The sequence below is a fragment of the Acomys russatus genome, chromosome 19, assembly GCF_903995435.1.
Source record: "Acomys russatus chromosome 19, mAcoRus1.1, whole genome shotgun sequence".
Taxonomy (NCBI): domain Eukaryota; kingdom Metazoa; phylum Chordata; class Mammalia; order Rodentia; family Muridae; genus Acomys; species Acomys russatus.
This window is the reverse complement of record NC_067155.1, coordinates 39,376,261-39,393,422: the sequence shown is the minus strand read 5'-3', so window position 1 is coordinate 39,393,422 and position 17,162 is coordinate 39,376,261. Positions and strand designations below refer to the sequence as shown.

Below are 17,162 nucleotides of genomic sequence, written 5' to 3'. Positions count from 1 at the left end.
AAGGGCTTTGCGACTCCCGGGAGGCTGGTCCAAAAAAATCCAGGGACCTGTTGTTAAGGCGAGCTTGGCTGCTGTGTCTTCCCAACTCAGGACTCGGCTTTGACAGGCCCGAGGCAGGGTTGGGATACTGGTGAGCCCCTACCTCTCAGAGCTTTCTAGTCCTGGGTAGGACCTGCAGTTTCCCAGGGGAGACCCGGACCCGGAGTGAGGGTGAGGTAGGCCGTGAACTTTCCCATTGAGAGCTGCAGGTCCTGGTGTCCTTGGCGAGGCTTGGATTTGAAACTGGAGGGTAAAGTGCGATTGTGGTCCTCTATCAAATTCTTAGAGAGTTGTAAATAACCCCCCCCAAAAAAACAGAAATACCTAATTAAGTCCTTTAGTGAGCCAAGAGGTGCTGCGGAGGACCGTGACTTGGCCAGGACTCTTTCTGCTCCCTAATGGTGAGGTGGACTGCGACCCAGAGTTCCCTGACCCCAGGAGCCACTCATCAGATCCTTTTGACCCCTTTACCTCATTAACAACACTTCCTCCCCAGCAACCAACCAGAGTCCAGACAGACAACTTTATGGTCTAATTAAACCACCAAGTCACCCCACTAAGATGCCGCTGGTTTGGGGGTCTACCTAAGGCAGGGGGGTCGGGATAGGAAGCTCAGCTAATGGGTTATTTGAAAGGCTGTATGTTGGGGAACCTAAAAACCAGGTGCAAGGGGGTGGGAACGGGGCAGAAATTGTCATAATGAAGTTTCTAAGGGGGCTGGGGATGCCCCCCCCCCCAGGACACTGAGAGAAGGTGGAATCAGGAGAAAAAAAAAAGGAAGGACCTACCCGTATCTCCCCTTCCCCCTCACTTTAAGCCCGCCTCCCCCAACGTGTGACGGGAACTAAGGTGGCCAAAGTCTACCCTGAGGTTCAAAAAAAAAAAAAAAACTGATCGTTTTGCCATCAGCCTGCAGCAGTGGGGTTTGTGGAAGGGTAGGTAGCGTGAGCTAGGGAGAATGTCTGGAAGGCTGGACTGAGGCCAGACTGTGCCCCCACCCTTATGGGGGGTGAGGAATGGCCTAGGCTCAGGCTGCCTGCCAGGGCTGATAAGGGGCCCTCTGGGGCTCCCACAAACGGTTTATCACTAGGGGGGTGTTAACTTGCAGGGTTCAGGAGGGGGCACAAGCATGGAGCAACTTCGGGGTCTACTGCAGAGAGCGGTAAGACCATCAATCAGACGGGGCGGGGGTGGGGGTGGTGGGGAGTGGGGGTTATACACATTAGGTCTTCCTTCAGGTCCCTCCCTAATGCATAAGGTTGGCCCCGCCCACCTGTCCCTCTTGGGTCCCTCCTCACCAGCCTCCCTCTTAGAGCTCCCACCCTGCCTGAGTTAGTGACACCATCACTGACTAATCCTTTCCCAATCCTTAGGCCCCTTCCTCTCATCTCATGCCTACCTCCCCCTCCCACACAGCAACGGTGGTCCCCTACGCCCTCTCAGACCATCTACAGACGTGTGGAAGGCCCTCATCTGGGCCACCTGGAGGAGGAAGACAGGGAGGAAGGGGCTGAGCTGCCTACCCAGTTCTGCCCCATGGAACTCAAAGGCCCTGAGCCCTTAGATTCCAGCCTAGGGAGGACAGTCCTCATCCCCTGGGCTGCAGTGGGTCGAAAGGCCGCCCCCTATCTGGTCCTGACCACCCTGCTGATCTTCACTGGGGGTGAGTCTATCCTCCCTCCTCCTGAGCGGGGAAGAGGGGTGGGATTTCTGGGGGGTCTAGTTGAAGAAGGCACAAGAGAACCCCCCATCTTCCCACCTGCCAGCCTTCCTCCTGGGCTACGTCGTCTTCCGAGGGTCCTGCCAGGCATGCGGGGACAGCGTGTTGGTGGTCAGTGAGGATGCCAACTCCGAGCTAGGCCTCGACTCCCGCCAGGGCACGTTGTACTGGAGTGACCTCCAAGCCATGTTTCTTCGGTTCCTTGGGGAGGGGCGGCTGGAGGACACCATCAGGTAAGAGCAGCCCTAGCTCCTGCCTGGCCCAGCGTCCACCTGTATCACCTCAGAACCCTGTCAGCTCCCAGGTTGCCTACGTGCCCTCTCGTGTCTTTTCCACCTTCCTCTCTGGCATCCCTGCTCAGCGGTCCTTGAAAGGACAGCAGACAACAGGTATCCCAGGACCTGAGACACTGAGGGTGGTTTATTCAGCAGATAGGCATCTGGGTGGGTGAAAACAGAGGGACCAGGGCCTGGTGGCATATGCCTCTAATCCCAGCACTGAGGAGGTAGATGCAGCAGGACGAGGAATTCGATATCATCTTTGACTACATAGTGAGTTGAGGGCTAGCCTGGGATGCACGAGTCCCTGTCTCAGAGACATAGATACTTTGTAAAGTTAGATGATGTTTGCATTTTATTTTATGTAGGGAACAAGTAACGGAGATGGGTGTGGAAAATGTTTTCAATAGCTTTCAGCGTGTACTGAGAGAACCACATGATTTTTCCCTCTTTGGGTTCCCCCCTCTCTGATCTTGGGGGGTTATTTATTATTTAGGGGAGCACGGTGGTATACATGGGTAATGGTCAGAGGCAGTCGTTGGTTCTCTCCCTCTAACATGCTGATAGCAGGGATTGAACCCAGGTCCTCAGGCTTGACCACAAGCGCCACTTACCCGCCGAGCCATCTCACTGGCCCTTTGCAACATTTTGGTTTGCAGTTCTGGGGCCTGAGCCTAGGGCCTTGCATGCCGGTAGACGAGTACTCTAAGGATGAGCCACGTCTCTAGTCCCTTGCCTGTTTGGTTTGGTTTAATTTGTTTTGGTTTCAGCTTCTGTGAGATGTAGCTCAGGCTGGCCTCAAACTCTGGCTTTAGCCTCCCAAGCGCTAGGATTATAAGTGTGTTCCTAGGTTTTCCTCCCGCCTCTGCACCCAGGCCAAAGCTAAAGCAGTGCTGTCTTTGATGTTTGTTCAGCGATTTGGCTACACCGTTTCCCTTGCCAAGCTTGATCGTAATGTATCTTCTGATATACTGCTGAGAGCTTGATCAGAATCTACGGCTTTATCTTGCTGAAAGACCTCCACTCAGGGGCTGGGGCTATAGCTTGGCTGACAGAGAACTGCCCTAGCAAGATTCCCTACATGACATTAACTGAGTGTGGTGGCTCACACCTGTGATCCCAGCACCTGAGAGGCAGGAGCAGGAGGGTCAGAGGTTCAAGGCCACCCTTCCCTGCACAGTGACCTCCAGGCAAATGAGACTTTGTCCCCCTCCCCAACCCACTCCAAAGAACCTTATGAGAACCAGGAAATGGGTAGAGTTACCCACTGCTTAATTCTCCTAAATTCACATCCTCTATACAACATAGTAAGGAATAATAATAATTGTTTTAAAAAGACAAATTGAAAGCTCTGGAAATGTCAAACAACATATGCTTCCTCCCAAGACAGATAGAGAGGCCGGCAAATTCAGGGAGGGTGACAGGAGGGAACCAGGACCTCAAAAAGTCTAGTCAGGAGGTGAGATTCAGAGTTGGCAAGATGGCTCAGCTGGGAAAGGAGAGTGCTGCTAAGCCTGACAGCCACAGTTCAATCCCCAGGGTCACAGTGATGGGACAAGAGAACCTGGCTCCCACTTGTCCTTTTACCTCCACATGCTCAACGCGCTGTCATGTTTGGTATTTGTGAACATATGGACCAGAGCGCACACACACAAACACACACACACACACACACACCACTCACAGAGATAGGTAGATAAACAAATAAATACAAATAAAATAAAGTGGGATGGGGTCCAGGACATGGAAGGATGTGCTGATAAACTCCTTCCTGTTTAATCTCGGGGTTCTGGAGGACTTTACTTTGGCTGGGCCTGATGGCAGAGGCCTGTAATGCTAGCTATTTAGGAAGCTAAAACAGAGAAGTTTCTGTGCTTGTGTCTACTTGGAGTTGAAGTGAGTCTGTAGCTAGCCTTGGCAACTCAGCATAGCCTTGTCTAAAAAATAGAACAGGAAAAAAAAAGTCTAAAGGTGGTTTGAGCTAACTGCTTTCACCTGAGTTGGAGGCTAGCCTGGGATGCATTAGATGACATTCCAGACGTGCATTACCACCTGGTCTCTGGTTTTTCCCACTTTTGCAAGGGAGTGGGGTAGGGGCATAGGAGGCCCCTTCCTGGCTCGCAGTGTGATCTCTCTCTGCTCAGGTTGACCAGCCTCCGGGAACGCGTGGCCGGCTCAGCCAAGATGGCCACCCTGGTCCAAGACATCCTCGAAACGCTCTCGCGCCAGAAGCTGGACCACGTGTGGACTGACACACACTATGTGGGCCTTCAGTTCCCGGACCTGTAAGTCTGGGGGCGCAACAAAGGGGCAAGCCATGGGTCTGCACAGCCAGGGCTGTTCACCTTCCCCTCCCTCAGGACTCGCCCTAACACCCTGCACTGGGTGGATGCAGCTGGGAGCGCCCAGGAGCAGCTACCGCTGGAGGATCCGGAAGTCTACTGTCCCTACAGTGCCACGGGGAACGCCACGGTGAGAGGTTCCCGAAATGAGGAGCTCATCACGTCCTCGGTGGGTAGAGGTTGGGATAGGGCAGTGTGCCTCACAGATCCCCCGCGTCCCCAGGGCAAGCTGGTGTATGCACACTACGGGCGGCCGGAGGACCTGCAGGACCTGAAAGCCAAGGGCGTGGAGCTGGCTGGCAGCCTCCTGCTTGTGCGAGCTGGGATTACCAGTTTCGCCCAGAAGGTGAGGATCCTAAATAGGACTGCGTGGAAGGTGAGGCGCAAGTGGTCTGGGGAACCCCGTGTCGTCATGGGAGGGATCTGGGAGGCTGTCACCTGGAGAAAAGACAAACCAGGCACATTTTAAGAATAATTGGTCACCAGGTCGTGGTGGTTCACGCCTTTAATCACCGCACTCAGTAAGCAGGTGGATCTTTGTGTGTTCGAGGCCAGCCTGGTCTACAAAGCGAGTTCCAGGACAGCCAAGGCTACAAGGAGAAGTAGAAGGAAGAGGAGAGGAAGAAGAAGAAGAAGAAGAAGAAGAAGAAGAAGAAGAAGAAGAAGAAGAAGAAGAAGAGGAGAGGAGGAGGAGGAGGAGGAGGAGGGGAGGAGGAGAGGAGGAGGAGAAGGAGGAGGAGAAGAGGAAGAGAGGAAGAAGAAGAAGAAGAAGAAGAAGAAGAAGAAGAAGAAGAGGAGAAGAAGAAGAAGAAGAAGAAGAAGAAGAAGAAGAAGAAGGAGAAGGAGAAGGAGAAGGAGAAGGAGAAACAACCTGTAACCCCAGCTAGTTAGGAAGCTGAGGCAGGAGGATTGTAAATTCAAGACCTGCTTGGGTTATACAAGACCCTGTCTCAATTTTTTAAATTAAATAACAAAAATGGAACTGACAGTTGGATGGGGCAGCACACACCTGTCATCTAAGTGCTCCCAATGGAAGAGGCAGGAGGAAGGCTCCAAACTCCTTTTCCGCTACATAAAGAATCTGAAGGAAAAAAAAAAAAAAAAGATCTGAAGCCAGCCTGGAACATATGGGGTTCCATCTTAAAAACTAAACTAGAGAGACAGACAAGATAGCTCAGGCAGTAAAGGCACTTGCTACCAAGCCTGCATTCAAGCTCTGGGACCTGTGAGATGGAAAGAGAGAACCCATCTAGAAGTTGTCCTGACACACAAATAAATAAGTACACGTAATTTTTTTTTTCCCCCAAATAAAAGAACATACTGGTTTTTGATGTGGCATAGTTGGTAGAGTGCTTGCCTAGCATGCCGGAAACCCTGGGTTTGGCTCCCTGGCACTGCATATACCAGGTGGGATAGCATACACCTTCAATCCCGGCCCCGAGGATGGGGAGTCAGGAGGGTTAGAAGTTCAAGGTTGCCCTTGGCCACATAGGGAGCTTAAGACCTGCTTGGGCTAGAGACCCCATTTCAAAATGAATAGGGTTGGTGGGGCTGGAGAGATGGCTCAGAGTTTAAGAGCACCAACTGCTCTTCCAGAGGTCCTGAGTTCAATTCCCAGCAACCACATGGTGGTTCATAACCATCTATAATGAGATCTGGTGCCCTCTTCTGGTGTGCAGGTGTACATGCAGGAAGAACACTATATACATAATAAATCTTAAAAAAAAAAGAAAGAAAGAAAGAAAGAAAGAAAGAAACAGGGTTGGGGAGAGGAAGGTGATATGCCTTGGCAGATGGAGGTGCTTGCGGCCAAGCCTCATGCACTAAGTTAGACCCCCAGGACTTACATGGCGGACAGAGAGTCCTGGCTCCCTGCTGTTGTCCTCTGACCCACATAGGCATGTAGCATGTGCGAGGCCCTGGGTTTAATTTCAGTAGTGAAAGAGAAATGTTAGCAGTGAGAGCAAAATCAGGGGGTTTGGCCAAACCAGACAGAAAAGAGAACGGGAGTCCGTGTGGCCCAGGACTTCTTGTTTGTTTGTTTTTAGTATGTGTGTTGGTGCCTTTTGCCTCTGTGTGTATCTGTTCTCCACATTATGTGCCTGATGCTCCTGGAGGCCAGACGGGGGTGTCAGGTCCCCTGGAACTGGAACTACAGACAGTAGTGAACTGCCATTTAAGTGCCGGGAACCAAACCCAGGTTCTCTGCAAGAGCATCCAGTTCTCTTAACCACTGAGCCGTCTCTCCAGCCCCAAACACACAGGTTTTTAAGTGCTACAGAGGCACTGAGGGAGGGCTGCAACGCAAGTGCCAGGTGATGTCTACACACCGTCTCCTTAAGATTCACAGCCACAGGGATGGGACAACCATTGAGATGTAACAAGAATAAATTAATAAAAAAATAAGTAGAAAAAAAAAGAGAGAGAGGAAAAAAAAAAAAAAGATTCACAGGTACAGATGAAAGGAGTTGTTTTTACCTTCCTTGCCTCTCTATCCTCCCTCAGGTAGCTGTTGCCCAGGACTTTGGGGCCCAAGGAGTGCTAATATACCCCGACCCAGCAGACTTCTCCCAGGACCCTCACAAGCCAGGCCTGTCCAGCCACCAGGCCGTGTATGGACATGTGAGTCTTGAGGGGAGGGCAGCGCTGCCTTCTATGGCCCAAGGGTACAGGAGTAGGGCTTGTTCAGTTTTCCTCCTCCCCTTTAGGTGCACCTGGGAACTGGAGACCCCTACACGCCTGGCTTCCCTTCCTTCAAATCAAACCCAGTTCCCTCCGGTAGAGTCTTCGGGCCTTCCCAGCATCCCTGCCCAACCCATCAGCGCAGACGTTGCTGATCACTTGCTCAGGTAGGATGGCAGGGGAGACAGGCTGGGAGCGGGGATGGGGGTGGGGGGAGGTGGAGACTAGGGATTGGGAGCTGAAGTTAGCTATAAGGTTCCTCCTGTGGATAAGGAGGTGACCTGACACTGGAGACTTAGCTCTGTCAGTGAACTGCTTTCTGTTCAACGCCGAGGACCTGATTTACATCCCTAGAAGCCATGTTGAAAAACAAACAGAACCCTGAGTAAGTGCACACATGTCTCTCTTTCCAGCCATGGAGAGACACAGAGAGAGAGAGGCAGAGCCCTGAAACTCACTGGCATCCAGCTTAGCTAAATTAATGAGCTTCGGGCCAAGTGCAGATCCTGTCAATAATAACAACAACAAAAACAAGACAAAACAAAAATGCAAGGGGTCCTAGCCAGAAGCTTCAGTGGCTAAAGGCACTTGCTACCAAGCCTGAAGACTGTCCCTAAGTCTCACATACTCAGAGAGGACAGACTCTCACAAGTTCACAAGTTGTACACACACACACACACACACACACACACACACACACACACACAAGAGGTGACCTTTTAGGTGGGCACACCTTCTAATAGGTCCCACCATCTGGGACACTCACAGTGCTGAGGACCCTTCCTCAGGACACAGCCTATTCCACTATCCATGCCGCCCCCCGCCTCCCCCACCCCCCGCCAGGCTGCACAGTTCTATTGAGCGAGGTTCAGAGGCAAAGATCTAGAACCAGAGGAGGAGGAAGAAAGAATGAAGTGGGGCTTTAGGTGCTTCTGCAGCCTAGGTGACATTGCCACTTCAAGACTTTTCTGCTCCATCTCTTTCCAGGAAGCTCAAGGGCCCTGTGGCTCCCCAGGAATGGAGAGGACACCTCTCAGGCTCATCTTATCGGCTGGGACCTGGGCCGAGCCTACGCCTTGTGGTCAACAACCACAGAGCTTCTACTCCCATCAGTAACATCTTTGCCTGCATCGAGGGCTTCGCAGAGCCAGGTGGGCCCGTCTGCCCAGCATCTCCCACCCCTTAAGAGGCTCTGCTCCTGAGCCTGACCAGCGAGGACTGATGCAGGAGGCCTTGGAAGGGCCAGGAGTGGTGGCCAGAAAAATGGACACTGACAAGGCATAGATGAGGGGTGGCAGTGAGTGAGGGCCCTCCAAATGGGCAGTGTTGCTCTGTAGTGAGCTCCCCGTGCATTGTGGGGGGTGGAGGGGGATGGTGAGCAAGTGCGTGTCAGATGATGTTATATTACAGATCCAAGCATCAAACGAAGGCCAGACTGAACAGATGACTTTGGTAGTGGGGAATCAAAGGTTGCTGAGCAGATTTGGGCAGGGGAGACTTGGGAAACCCATGAATGCCAGGGGAGACAGAGACCTTGGGTGACACTGAGATGAGGATCCAGAACCAGTCTGACCAGGGAGAGAACGGAGCCCAGGGTGTCCGTAGGATTTAGCCAGGCCTGGTAGCTCACATCTGCCATCTAGTATTCAAGGGTGTGGGCAGGAGGATTATAAGTCCAAGGCTAGCCTAGGCTACCTAGCTTGGGTCTGGAGACCCTGTAGGAAGCAGAGGAAGGCGCCAGGAGTGGTGGCACACACCAAGAGTTAAGAAGTCAGAAGTTCAAGGCCAGTGTAGGACAGAAAGCAAAAAACAAAAACAACCCCCCGGCCCCGCCAAAAAAAACAAAAACAAAAAAAAAAAAAAAAACGAGCAAAATAGACTGTCCCCAGCAGTAGCCCAGCTGATACATTGCTTGCCTAGTATGGGGAGAAACTCTGGGATTAACCCCAGCTACAGCATACACCGTTGACACGGTGGTCCATGCCTGCAATCCTGACATTTGGGAGGAAGGGGGGTCAGGAAAATGAGGTGTTTTCAGCCAGCCAGCCTTGGTTACTTGAAATTCTGTCTCCAGAAGGGAGTGGAGGAAAGTGTGTGTGTGTGTGTGTGTGTGTGTGTGTGTGTGTGTGTGTGTGTGTGTGTGTGTGTGTGTTTGAATCCTCAAATGCCTAAGGAAGGATCAGGTCATCTGGGCAGGGCCAAGAGAGATAAGCATGGAGTTTTGACACAGCAGGATTATAGAGCTCTGAGTGTGTGTGTGTGTGTGTGTGTCTGTCTGTCTGTCTGTCTGTCTGTGTGGCAGGGGGTGGCGGGGATGGGGACTGGAGCATGGAAGCTGGCTGGGGGAACTTGGAGAGAAAGGCAACAAGGCTCTGGGGCTCCCGCACCCTGCAGAGTTGCGTGGGGAGACCCTGTCAGTTGAAGATGTGGCCTCTACACATACCTTCCTCAGATCACTACGTTGTTATCGGGGCCCAGAGGGATTCGTGGGGCCCAGGAGCAGCGCAGTCTGCAGTGGGGACTGCCATCCTGCAGGAGCTGGTTCGGACCTTTTCCTCCATGGTCAGCAACGGTAAGGTCAGAGCTAAGACCCGGGTGAGCTGGGGCTGTGTCCCGAGCTAGGGCTGGGTCAAACAAAGGTGGCATGTTCTGGGGAGAAGTCACTTAGATCTGAGCCCCACGATTGGAGTATCCAGTGTGTGGGTAAGTAACTTCACCAATATAGTGCTTCCTCATCCGTGTGTTAGCCTGGGGAGCAGTGAGATGCCTCAGTGGGTTATGATACTTGCTACCAAGTCCAATGACCTGAATTTGATCTTCAGAAACCACGTGGTAGAAGGAGTTGAACTAGCTCCCCAAAGTGGTCCCCTAATCTCCATATGTAGGCCACCGCATTACATGCACACATATACACAAAAATATCTTTAATTTTTTTTTAATGTGTTGGCCAGGCATGTCTGTATGTCCAGCCCTGGGGAGACTGAGGCAGGAAGATGAAGATGTCAAGGTCATTCTTAAATACATAATGAGTTCCTGGCCAACCTGGGCTATATGAGTCTCTGTCTCATAAAACAAAAAACCAAAACATCTCCCTCTGAAAAAAATCTAGCATGGTGACATATGTTTTTTTATATCAGTACTCTGTAGGCTGACGCAGGCAGATCTCTTGAGTTTGAGGTGGAGGCCAGCCTGGTCTACATAATGAGACCCTATCACAAACAGAAAGCAAAAACTTAATTAAAAAAAAATGTCAATGCTGGGTGGTGTGGGCACATGCCTTTAATCTCAGTACTGGGGAGGCAGAGGCAGACAGAACTCTAAGTTCAAGGCCAGCCTGGTCTACAGAGTGAGTTCAAGGACAGCTGAGCTACACAGAGAGACCCTGTCTCAAGTAAGTAGGTAAACAAATAAGTAAACATACAAATAAATAAATAAAATTCAGCACGGTGGGGCCCAGAAATGAAAGCAGGATTACCAGGAATTCAAGGTGATCTCTGACTACATAGGGAGACCCAAAAACCTAGCCAGGCATGGTGGCACACACCTGTAATTCCAGCACTTAGGAGCTGAGGCAGAGGGGTTGCTGTAGCTTCAAGAGCCAGCCTGGCTCCCACTGGAAGTGTCTGGCCAGTCAAGGCTACGTAGCAAGACCCTGATTCAAAACAAAACAATAAAAAAGAAAACCAAAAAGTAAAATTAATTAATTAATTAATTAAAAAAATAAAAATAAAAAAGGTGGGGATGTAGCTTAGTGGTAGAGTACTTGCTTAGCATGCAGGAGTTCCGTCTCCAGTACTGCATAGAGAAGGGGAGAGGGGGGAAGGTAGGTGTTATCCACTCTACTGATTATAACAAAGCATAAAGGCACACATGTGTGAAGATTCCACAGCAAAATCCATTTGTATGTTGACTTCAGATATTAACTAGCCAGACATGGTACGCACACCTGTTATTACAGCACTTGGAGGTGGAAGCAGATTTTTGTTTTGTTTTGTTTTTTCCAAACAGGGTTTCTCTGTGTAGCCTTGGCTGTCATGGAACTCACTCTGTAGACCAGGCGGGCCTCAAACTCACAGAGATCCACCTGCCTCTGTCTCCTGAGTGCTGGGATTAAAGGCGCACACCACCACTGACCCGCTGCCTGTTTTCTTTTACCACATATGGGAGTTTGAGGACAGCCTGGGCTACATGTGACCCTGTCTTAAAACAACAAATAAGGGCAGCAAGGTGGCAATCACACCCACATTTCCCCCACACATACATTAAAAACTAAATAAAGACTGGAATGTGATGAGTGTCCATGGCCCGAGTGACAATTAAGCAAGAAACTGCACCTTTAGAATCCACTCCAGGCCCGGTGTGGTGGTGTATGACTTTAATCCCAGCACTCGGGGCAAAGGCAGGCAGATCGCTGTGACTTCGAGGCCAGCCTAGTCTACAAAGAGAGTTCCAGGACAGCCAGGGCTACACAGAGAAACCCTGTCTTGGAAAAAAAATAAGGAAGAAGAAGAAGAGGAGGAGGAAGAAGAGGAGAAGGAGGAGGAGGAGGAGGAAGAAGAAGAAGAGGAAGAAGAAGAAGAAGAAGAAGAAGAAGAAGAAGAAGAAGAAGAAGAAGAAAAAGAAGAAGAAGAAGAAGAAGAAGAAGAAGACTTCACTCCAGTGTTGTTATTGAGTCAGGGATGAACCAAGGTGGGATGGGCTGGGATGCTGTGTTCATGAAGAGAGATTAGAAACCCTCTGGGGAAAGGGATAAAGGAAGATGAAGAGAGGAAGTGTTGGCCTTATCTTTCATCTCTCTTGCGTCATAGGGTTCAGACCTCGAAGAAGTCTTTTGTTCATCAGTTGGGATGGAGGTGACTTTGGCAGCGTGGGATCCATGGAATGGTTGGAGGTGAATTGGGGTTCTGGGCATGTAACCAGGTAATGGGCAGGGGTGTGTGCATGGGGGGGGGGGCAGGACCTTTCTTTCACATTCTCTTTCCCAACCCACAGGGCTACCTCAGCGTGCTACACCTCAAAGCTGTAGTGTATGTGAGCCTGGACAACTCAGTGTTGGGTAAGCTGGGGCAATGCTGCCTCCTGGCTCTCTCAGGTCCATCTGTGGCACGGGATCTATCCCTGAACCTGGCATTCCTCCCTTCTCTTCAGGAGATGGCAAATTCCACGCTAAGACCAGCCCCCTTCTCATCAGCCTCATTGAAAATATCCTGAAGCAGGCAAGAGGGGGGGGGGTGTTTAGGGGGGTGGGGGGAGGGGTTAGGGGGGCAGGGGAGTTGGGAGGGACGGGGGATGAGGAGGGGACCAGGACTGGATATGAGAGAGAAGCTAGTGGGAGTGCAGCCCCAAAGGGGCAAGCCTTATTTGTGTCCCTCATCCTGACACAGGTAGATTCCCCTAACCACAGCGGACAGACGCTCTATGAACAACTGGTGTTCACCAATCCCAGCTGGGATGCTGAAGTGTAAGTTGAAATGAACCCTGCGGGTGGAGGCCGAGGAGAGACTGAGTCCTCAGAGGCCTCCATCTGCCTGTCCCCAGGATTCGGCCCCTGCCGATGGACAGCAGTGCGTATTCCTTCACGGCTTTTGCGGGGGTCCCAGCTGTGGAGTTCTCCTTCGTAGAGGTGAGTGGAGGTGAGACTCCCCGGCCCTTGCCCGAGGACACGAGGCCCTCAGCCTGTCAGCATCATGTTCCTGCGCCCAAGCCCCCTCCATGTCCTGGCAGGATGATCGGGTGTACCCATTCCTGCACACCAAGGAGGACACGTACGAGAATCTGCACAAGATGCTGCGAGGTCGCCTGCCCGCCGTAGCGCAAGCAGTGGCTCAGCTCACCGGCCAGCTCCTCATCCGACTGAGCCATGATCACCTGCTGCCACTCGACTTCGGCCGCTATGGGGACGTGGTCCTGGGACACATCGGCAACCTTAATGAGTTCTCTGGGGACCTCAAGGTCCAAGACACCAATCCCGCTCCCAGCCTTGCAGGGACGCTTCATCACTAGGAGTGTCTGGCTTCACCTCTCCTTAGCCCCGAGATCTAGGTCCCGTCCTGCAATCTCTCGCCCCATTTACTTCTACCTCCAGTCACCTAATCCCCCGAGGACATATCCAGTACGACCCACGTTCCTGGGATCTACCATCCCTAACATCACAGGCCTGGTCGCCTCCCTGTAATCCCTTCCCCTTCCCTGCCAGGGCTTTGGTGTCAGTCTCAAACTGACAGTCTGTCAGTCTCAAACTGTGTCTCTCACCCACAGGCCCGCGGGCTAACCCTGCAGTGGGTATACTCTGCGAGGGGGGACTACATCCGGGCGGCGGAGAAGTTGCGGAAGGAGATTTACAGCTCGGAGCAGAGCGACGAGCGTCTGATGCGCATGTACAACGTGCGCATCATGAGGGTGAGGCCCCGCCCCGGCCCCGGCCCTCCCCTTTCTGACCTGGGGGGTGGGGTCCCTTATCCTACGACCCGGCATTCCGCCCCTAAGGCTTTCTCTTGGCTGTTCTGTGCCTGTCTTCTGGGCGTACTATACCGGACCTACAGGGTTCATAAACCAGCCAGGCGAGAAGACCTGTCACTTTCCCAGGCTTTGCCAAGTGATAAACCGGATGGGACGTGCCTGAGCTTCGTCTTTGTCTGCGTTTAACCTGCAAAGCCTTTTTTGGCTTTTTGCAGAAACAAAGTTTGCAGACCTCTGCTTTAGACTGTGTACCTTGGGTCTTGAAGGGCAGACAAAACATGGATTGAATGCAAGGAAAAGGACGTTGCAGGGTGGAGGGTGAGGCAGGCAAGTGGATCCGGCCTTTCTTGGGAGCTGTGCATGGATCAGCAAAGCCAGAACAGAGACCCTGTGGAGGGCTGAGCAGTAATCAGAGACCACTTTGGGGGAGCCTTTGAATAGCTGAAGAAATGTTTTGTGTACTTGTGTGTGGTGGTGGGGATAAAATCAGGGTATTGTGCCTGTTAAACAAGTGCTTTACTGATGAGCCACACCCCAGCCCCTCACTGAGGGATGGGGCAAGTGCTCTACCACCGAGCCACACCCCAGCCCCTCACTGGGGGATTCTAGGCAGGTGCTCTACCACCGAGCCACGCCCCAGCCCCTCACTGGGGGATTCTAGGCAGGTGCTCTACCACTGAGCCACACCCCAGTCCCTCACTGGGGCATTCTAGGCAGGTGCTCTACCACTGAGCCACGCCCCAGCCCCTCACTGGGGCATTCTAGGCAGGTGCTCTACCACTGAGCCACACCCTTAGCCCCACCCTGGGAGATTCTAGGCAGGTGCTCTACCACCTGGCCATGTCTCCAACCCACATTTTGAAAGCAGTAAACCTTCCTAGGTTGACCAGTATAATCTTGAATTCACTCTGTAGCCCAGGTCGACCTTGAACTTTTGATGCTCACCTCCCCCATCCCCTCATCCCTCCAAGTAATTAGTATTACACGCATGAGCCTCCAGGCCAGGCTCAGGAGTTTGGATTTTGAGTGTCTGGGCATCAAGAAAATGTCTTACAAGGAGGTGAGGTGGGCAAAACAGAGTTTGTAGAAAGGATTCTGGAGAGAGTACCTGAGGAGGAAGCTGACTTCAAGAAGGCTGTCCTGGGTACCAGCCGCAGGTGGCAACAAGTGCCTGTAGGGGGCGCCTGGACCGATGGGAGTTGTTTAGTAGGAAAAAACGCACAGGCAGGGTTGAAAGAGTTTGATAGTGATGAAAGGAGCTAGCGCTGGGCGTGGTGCGGCACGCCTTTAATCCCAGCACTCAGGAGGCAGAGGCAGGCGGATCAATGTGAATTCGAGGCCAGCCTGACCTACAAAGCGAGTCCAGGACAGCCAAGGCTACACAGAGAAACCTTGTCTCAAAGAACCAAAAATAAATAAACAAATAAATAATAATAATAATAGCAGCTAGCATTTGTAGAGAGCTACCAGGGGCCAATGGCTATACTCCATTTTGTTCAACAGCATGACTTCCTGCTGTGAGGATGCCAGTAGGCCGATACTAAGGCTTAGAGAAGCCAAGTAACTTACCCATTATCCCTAGGGAAGTAAGTGATGGAGCCAAAATTAAAGACGAGGAATTCTGACACTGTAGCCTGTGCTCAATATCATGAAAGAAGAAGAGAGAAATGGGATAGGAAAAGGAAGGAGGGAAGGAATAAGAAAGAAAAGAGAAAGAATAAAAGAAAATGGGCTAGGTCTGTAGCTCAGTTGGCAGAATGCTTTCTGGTATGCATGAAACCCCGAGTGTCATCTCCAGTACCAAATAAAACCGAGTGTGGAGGTGCCTGTATTCCTATCTCTTGGGAGGTTGAGACAACTAGCCTTGGCAACATGACGAGACCCTAGCTAAAGAAGGAGGAAGAGGAGGAGGAGAAAGGAAGGAAGAAGGAAAAATAAAAGAAAAAGAAACAAGTGTGGGTATCAGGGATGGTACCAAATGCATCGTGCTTTCCCGCTAAGCCACGTCCCCAGCCTCTGAATGTCATGTTTAAGAAGTTGATGCCGGCATGCAAATGACACTATGTCCAGATATCCCTGGTTCTGTAGGGCAGGATCCTGTGAGTGATTAGGTGACATATCCTAGAAGCTATGCTCACAGAGGTTCTGTTTGCAGCCACAGGCACACGTGAACTATTGAGCAGACATTTTAACAGGTGTACGTGATGCACATGTGGAAGCGCACACTTGTGAATCCACAATCTCAGGCCTCCTGAGGCTGGGTCAAGATAATGGTGAGCTTGAGGGGCAGTCTGGTCTACACAGTGAATTATAGGTCAGCCTGGGCTACCACAGCGAGTCTTTGTTTCAGAGGAAAACAAAGAAGGCTAGAGGGAGGGCTTGGCTTGTAAAGTGTCCGCCACATAAACCTGATGTCTTGAATTCTAAGCACCAGCTACAATGTAAACAGGCAGCCTCAGTGGTGGATGCCTGGACCTCAGAAACCAGGGCTCACTCGCTACCTGATCTAGCCAAATTGGCAAGTTCCAGGTCCAGTGAGAGACCCTGTCTCAAAAAATAATGTGGAGAGTGATTGAGGAAGACTTAACTAGCTGGCAACCTTGTTCTCCACACACACACACACACACACACACACACACCCAAGAGAGGTGAGAGTGCAAGGCACATCCACTGTAACGCCACTCCCAGGGGATGTGACACCCTCTTCAGACCTCTGCTGGTGACAGGCGCATGTGTGAGGCACACACATACACACAAGACACTCATACACAAAATAACAAATCTGAAAAGGAAGGCAGGTAGGAAAGGATTGGAACCCACGCGGCTCTCCCTGGCTACTGATGACGTCATAAGGCAGCTATTTCTAATTGGACAGCCTAAGGGAAGTGGGCCTGGACGAAGCTTCTGAGCTGTGCTTGTGAAGCCGGTACTAGGGCCTCAGGGTGTATTAGGCTCTGTCAGAGGAAAGAGTGACGGGAAGCCTTGAGGCGCAGACAACCTGGCATCTAGACCTGCCTTCACTTTTTTGTGCAGGTGGAGTTCTACTTCCTGTCCCAGTATGTGTCTCCGGCGGACTCCCCATTTCGTCACATCTTCCTGGGCCAAGGCGACCACACTTTGGGTGCTCTGCTGGATCACCTGCGGATGCTGCGCTCCAATAGTTCTGGAGCCACCTCTTCCGGTCTGGCACCAGGTCTGGGCTTCCAGGAGAGCCGCTTCCGGCGCCAGTTGGCGCTGCTCACATGGACGCTGCAGGGGGCAGCCAACGCGCTCAGTGGCGACGTCTGGAACATCGACAATAACTTTTGAGACAAGAAGACCTCCCTGAGTCCCACGTGATTCTCCTGTCTCCCTATTTGGGTGGTGCAGGTGAATGGAGGTGCCCTATGCACTTCTAATTGCAAGCTATCAGCCTTGACAACAAACACCCTTGGTCCTGCAGTGTAGGTGAGCCATGTTTTCTCGGTGTGACCGTCGTACCGTCGTACCGTCGTTTATCCAGAAAACAGCTTTCTTCCAAACATTGATCCTTTCGCTCACAGGAGCAAAGTTCCCCCGTATCTGGAGATTACGTGGTCCCTGGGCTTTCTTCCTATCACTGACCCTTCTGCTCCCAGAAGCAAAGTTGCGGGTATCTGGAGA

At 51.7% G+C, this 17,162-nt stretch overlaps 1 protein-coding gene across 1 annotated transcript; it reads left to right on the top strand.

Moving 5' to 3' along the window:
* Nucleotides 1–38: 38 nt before the first annotated feature.
* Tfr2 (transferrin receptor 2) lies at nt 39–17,000 on the top strand. Its single transcript, XM_051161227.1, is given in 20 exon segments — nt 39–289; nt 1,148–1,201; nt 1,456–1,702; nt 1,806–1,992; nt 4,182–4,322; nt 4,398–4,509; nt 4,603–4,725; nt 6,885–7,001; nt 7,088–7,135; nt 7,137–7,228; nt 8,049–8,212; nt 9,514–9,633; nt 11,870–11,952; nt 12,054–12,117; nt 12,210–12,277; nt 12,446–12,522; nt 12,600–12,684; nt 12,786–13,013; nt 13,320–13,460; nt 16,554–17,000. Coding segments are annotated over 19 exon segments (2,406 nt in total). The 5' UTR covers nt 39–289; nt 1,148–1,168; the 3' UTR covers nt 16,830–17,000.
* The last annotated feature ends 162 nt before the right edge of the window (nt 17,001–17,162 follow it).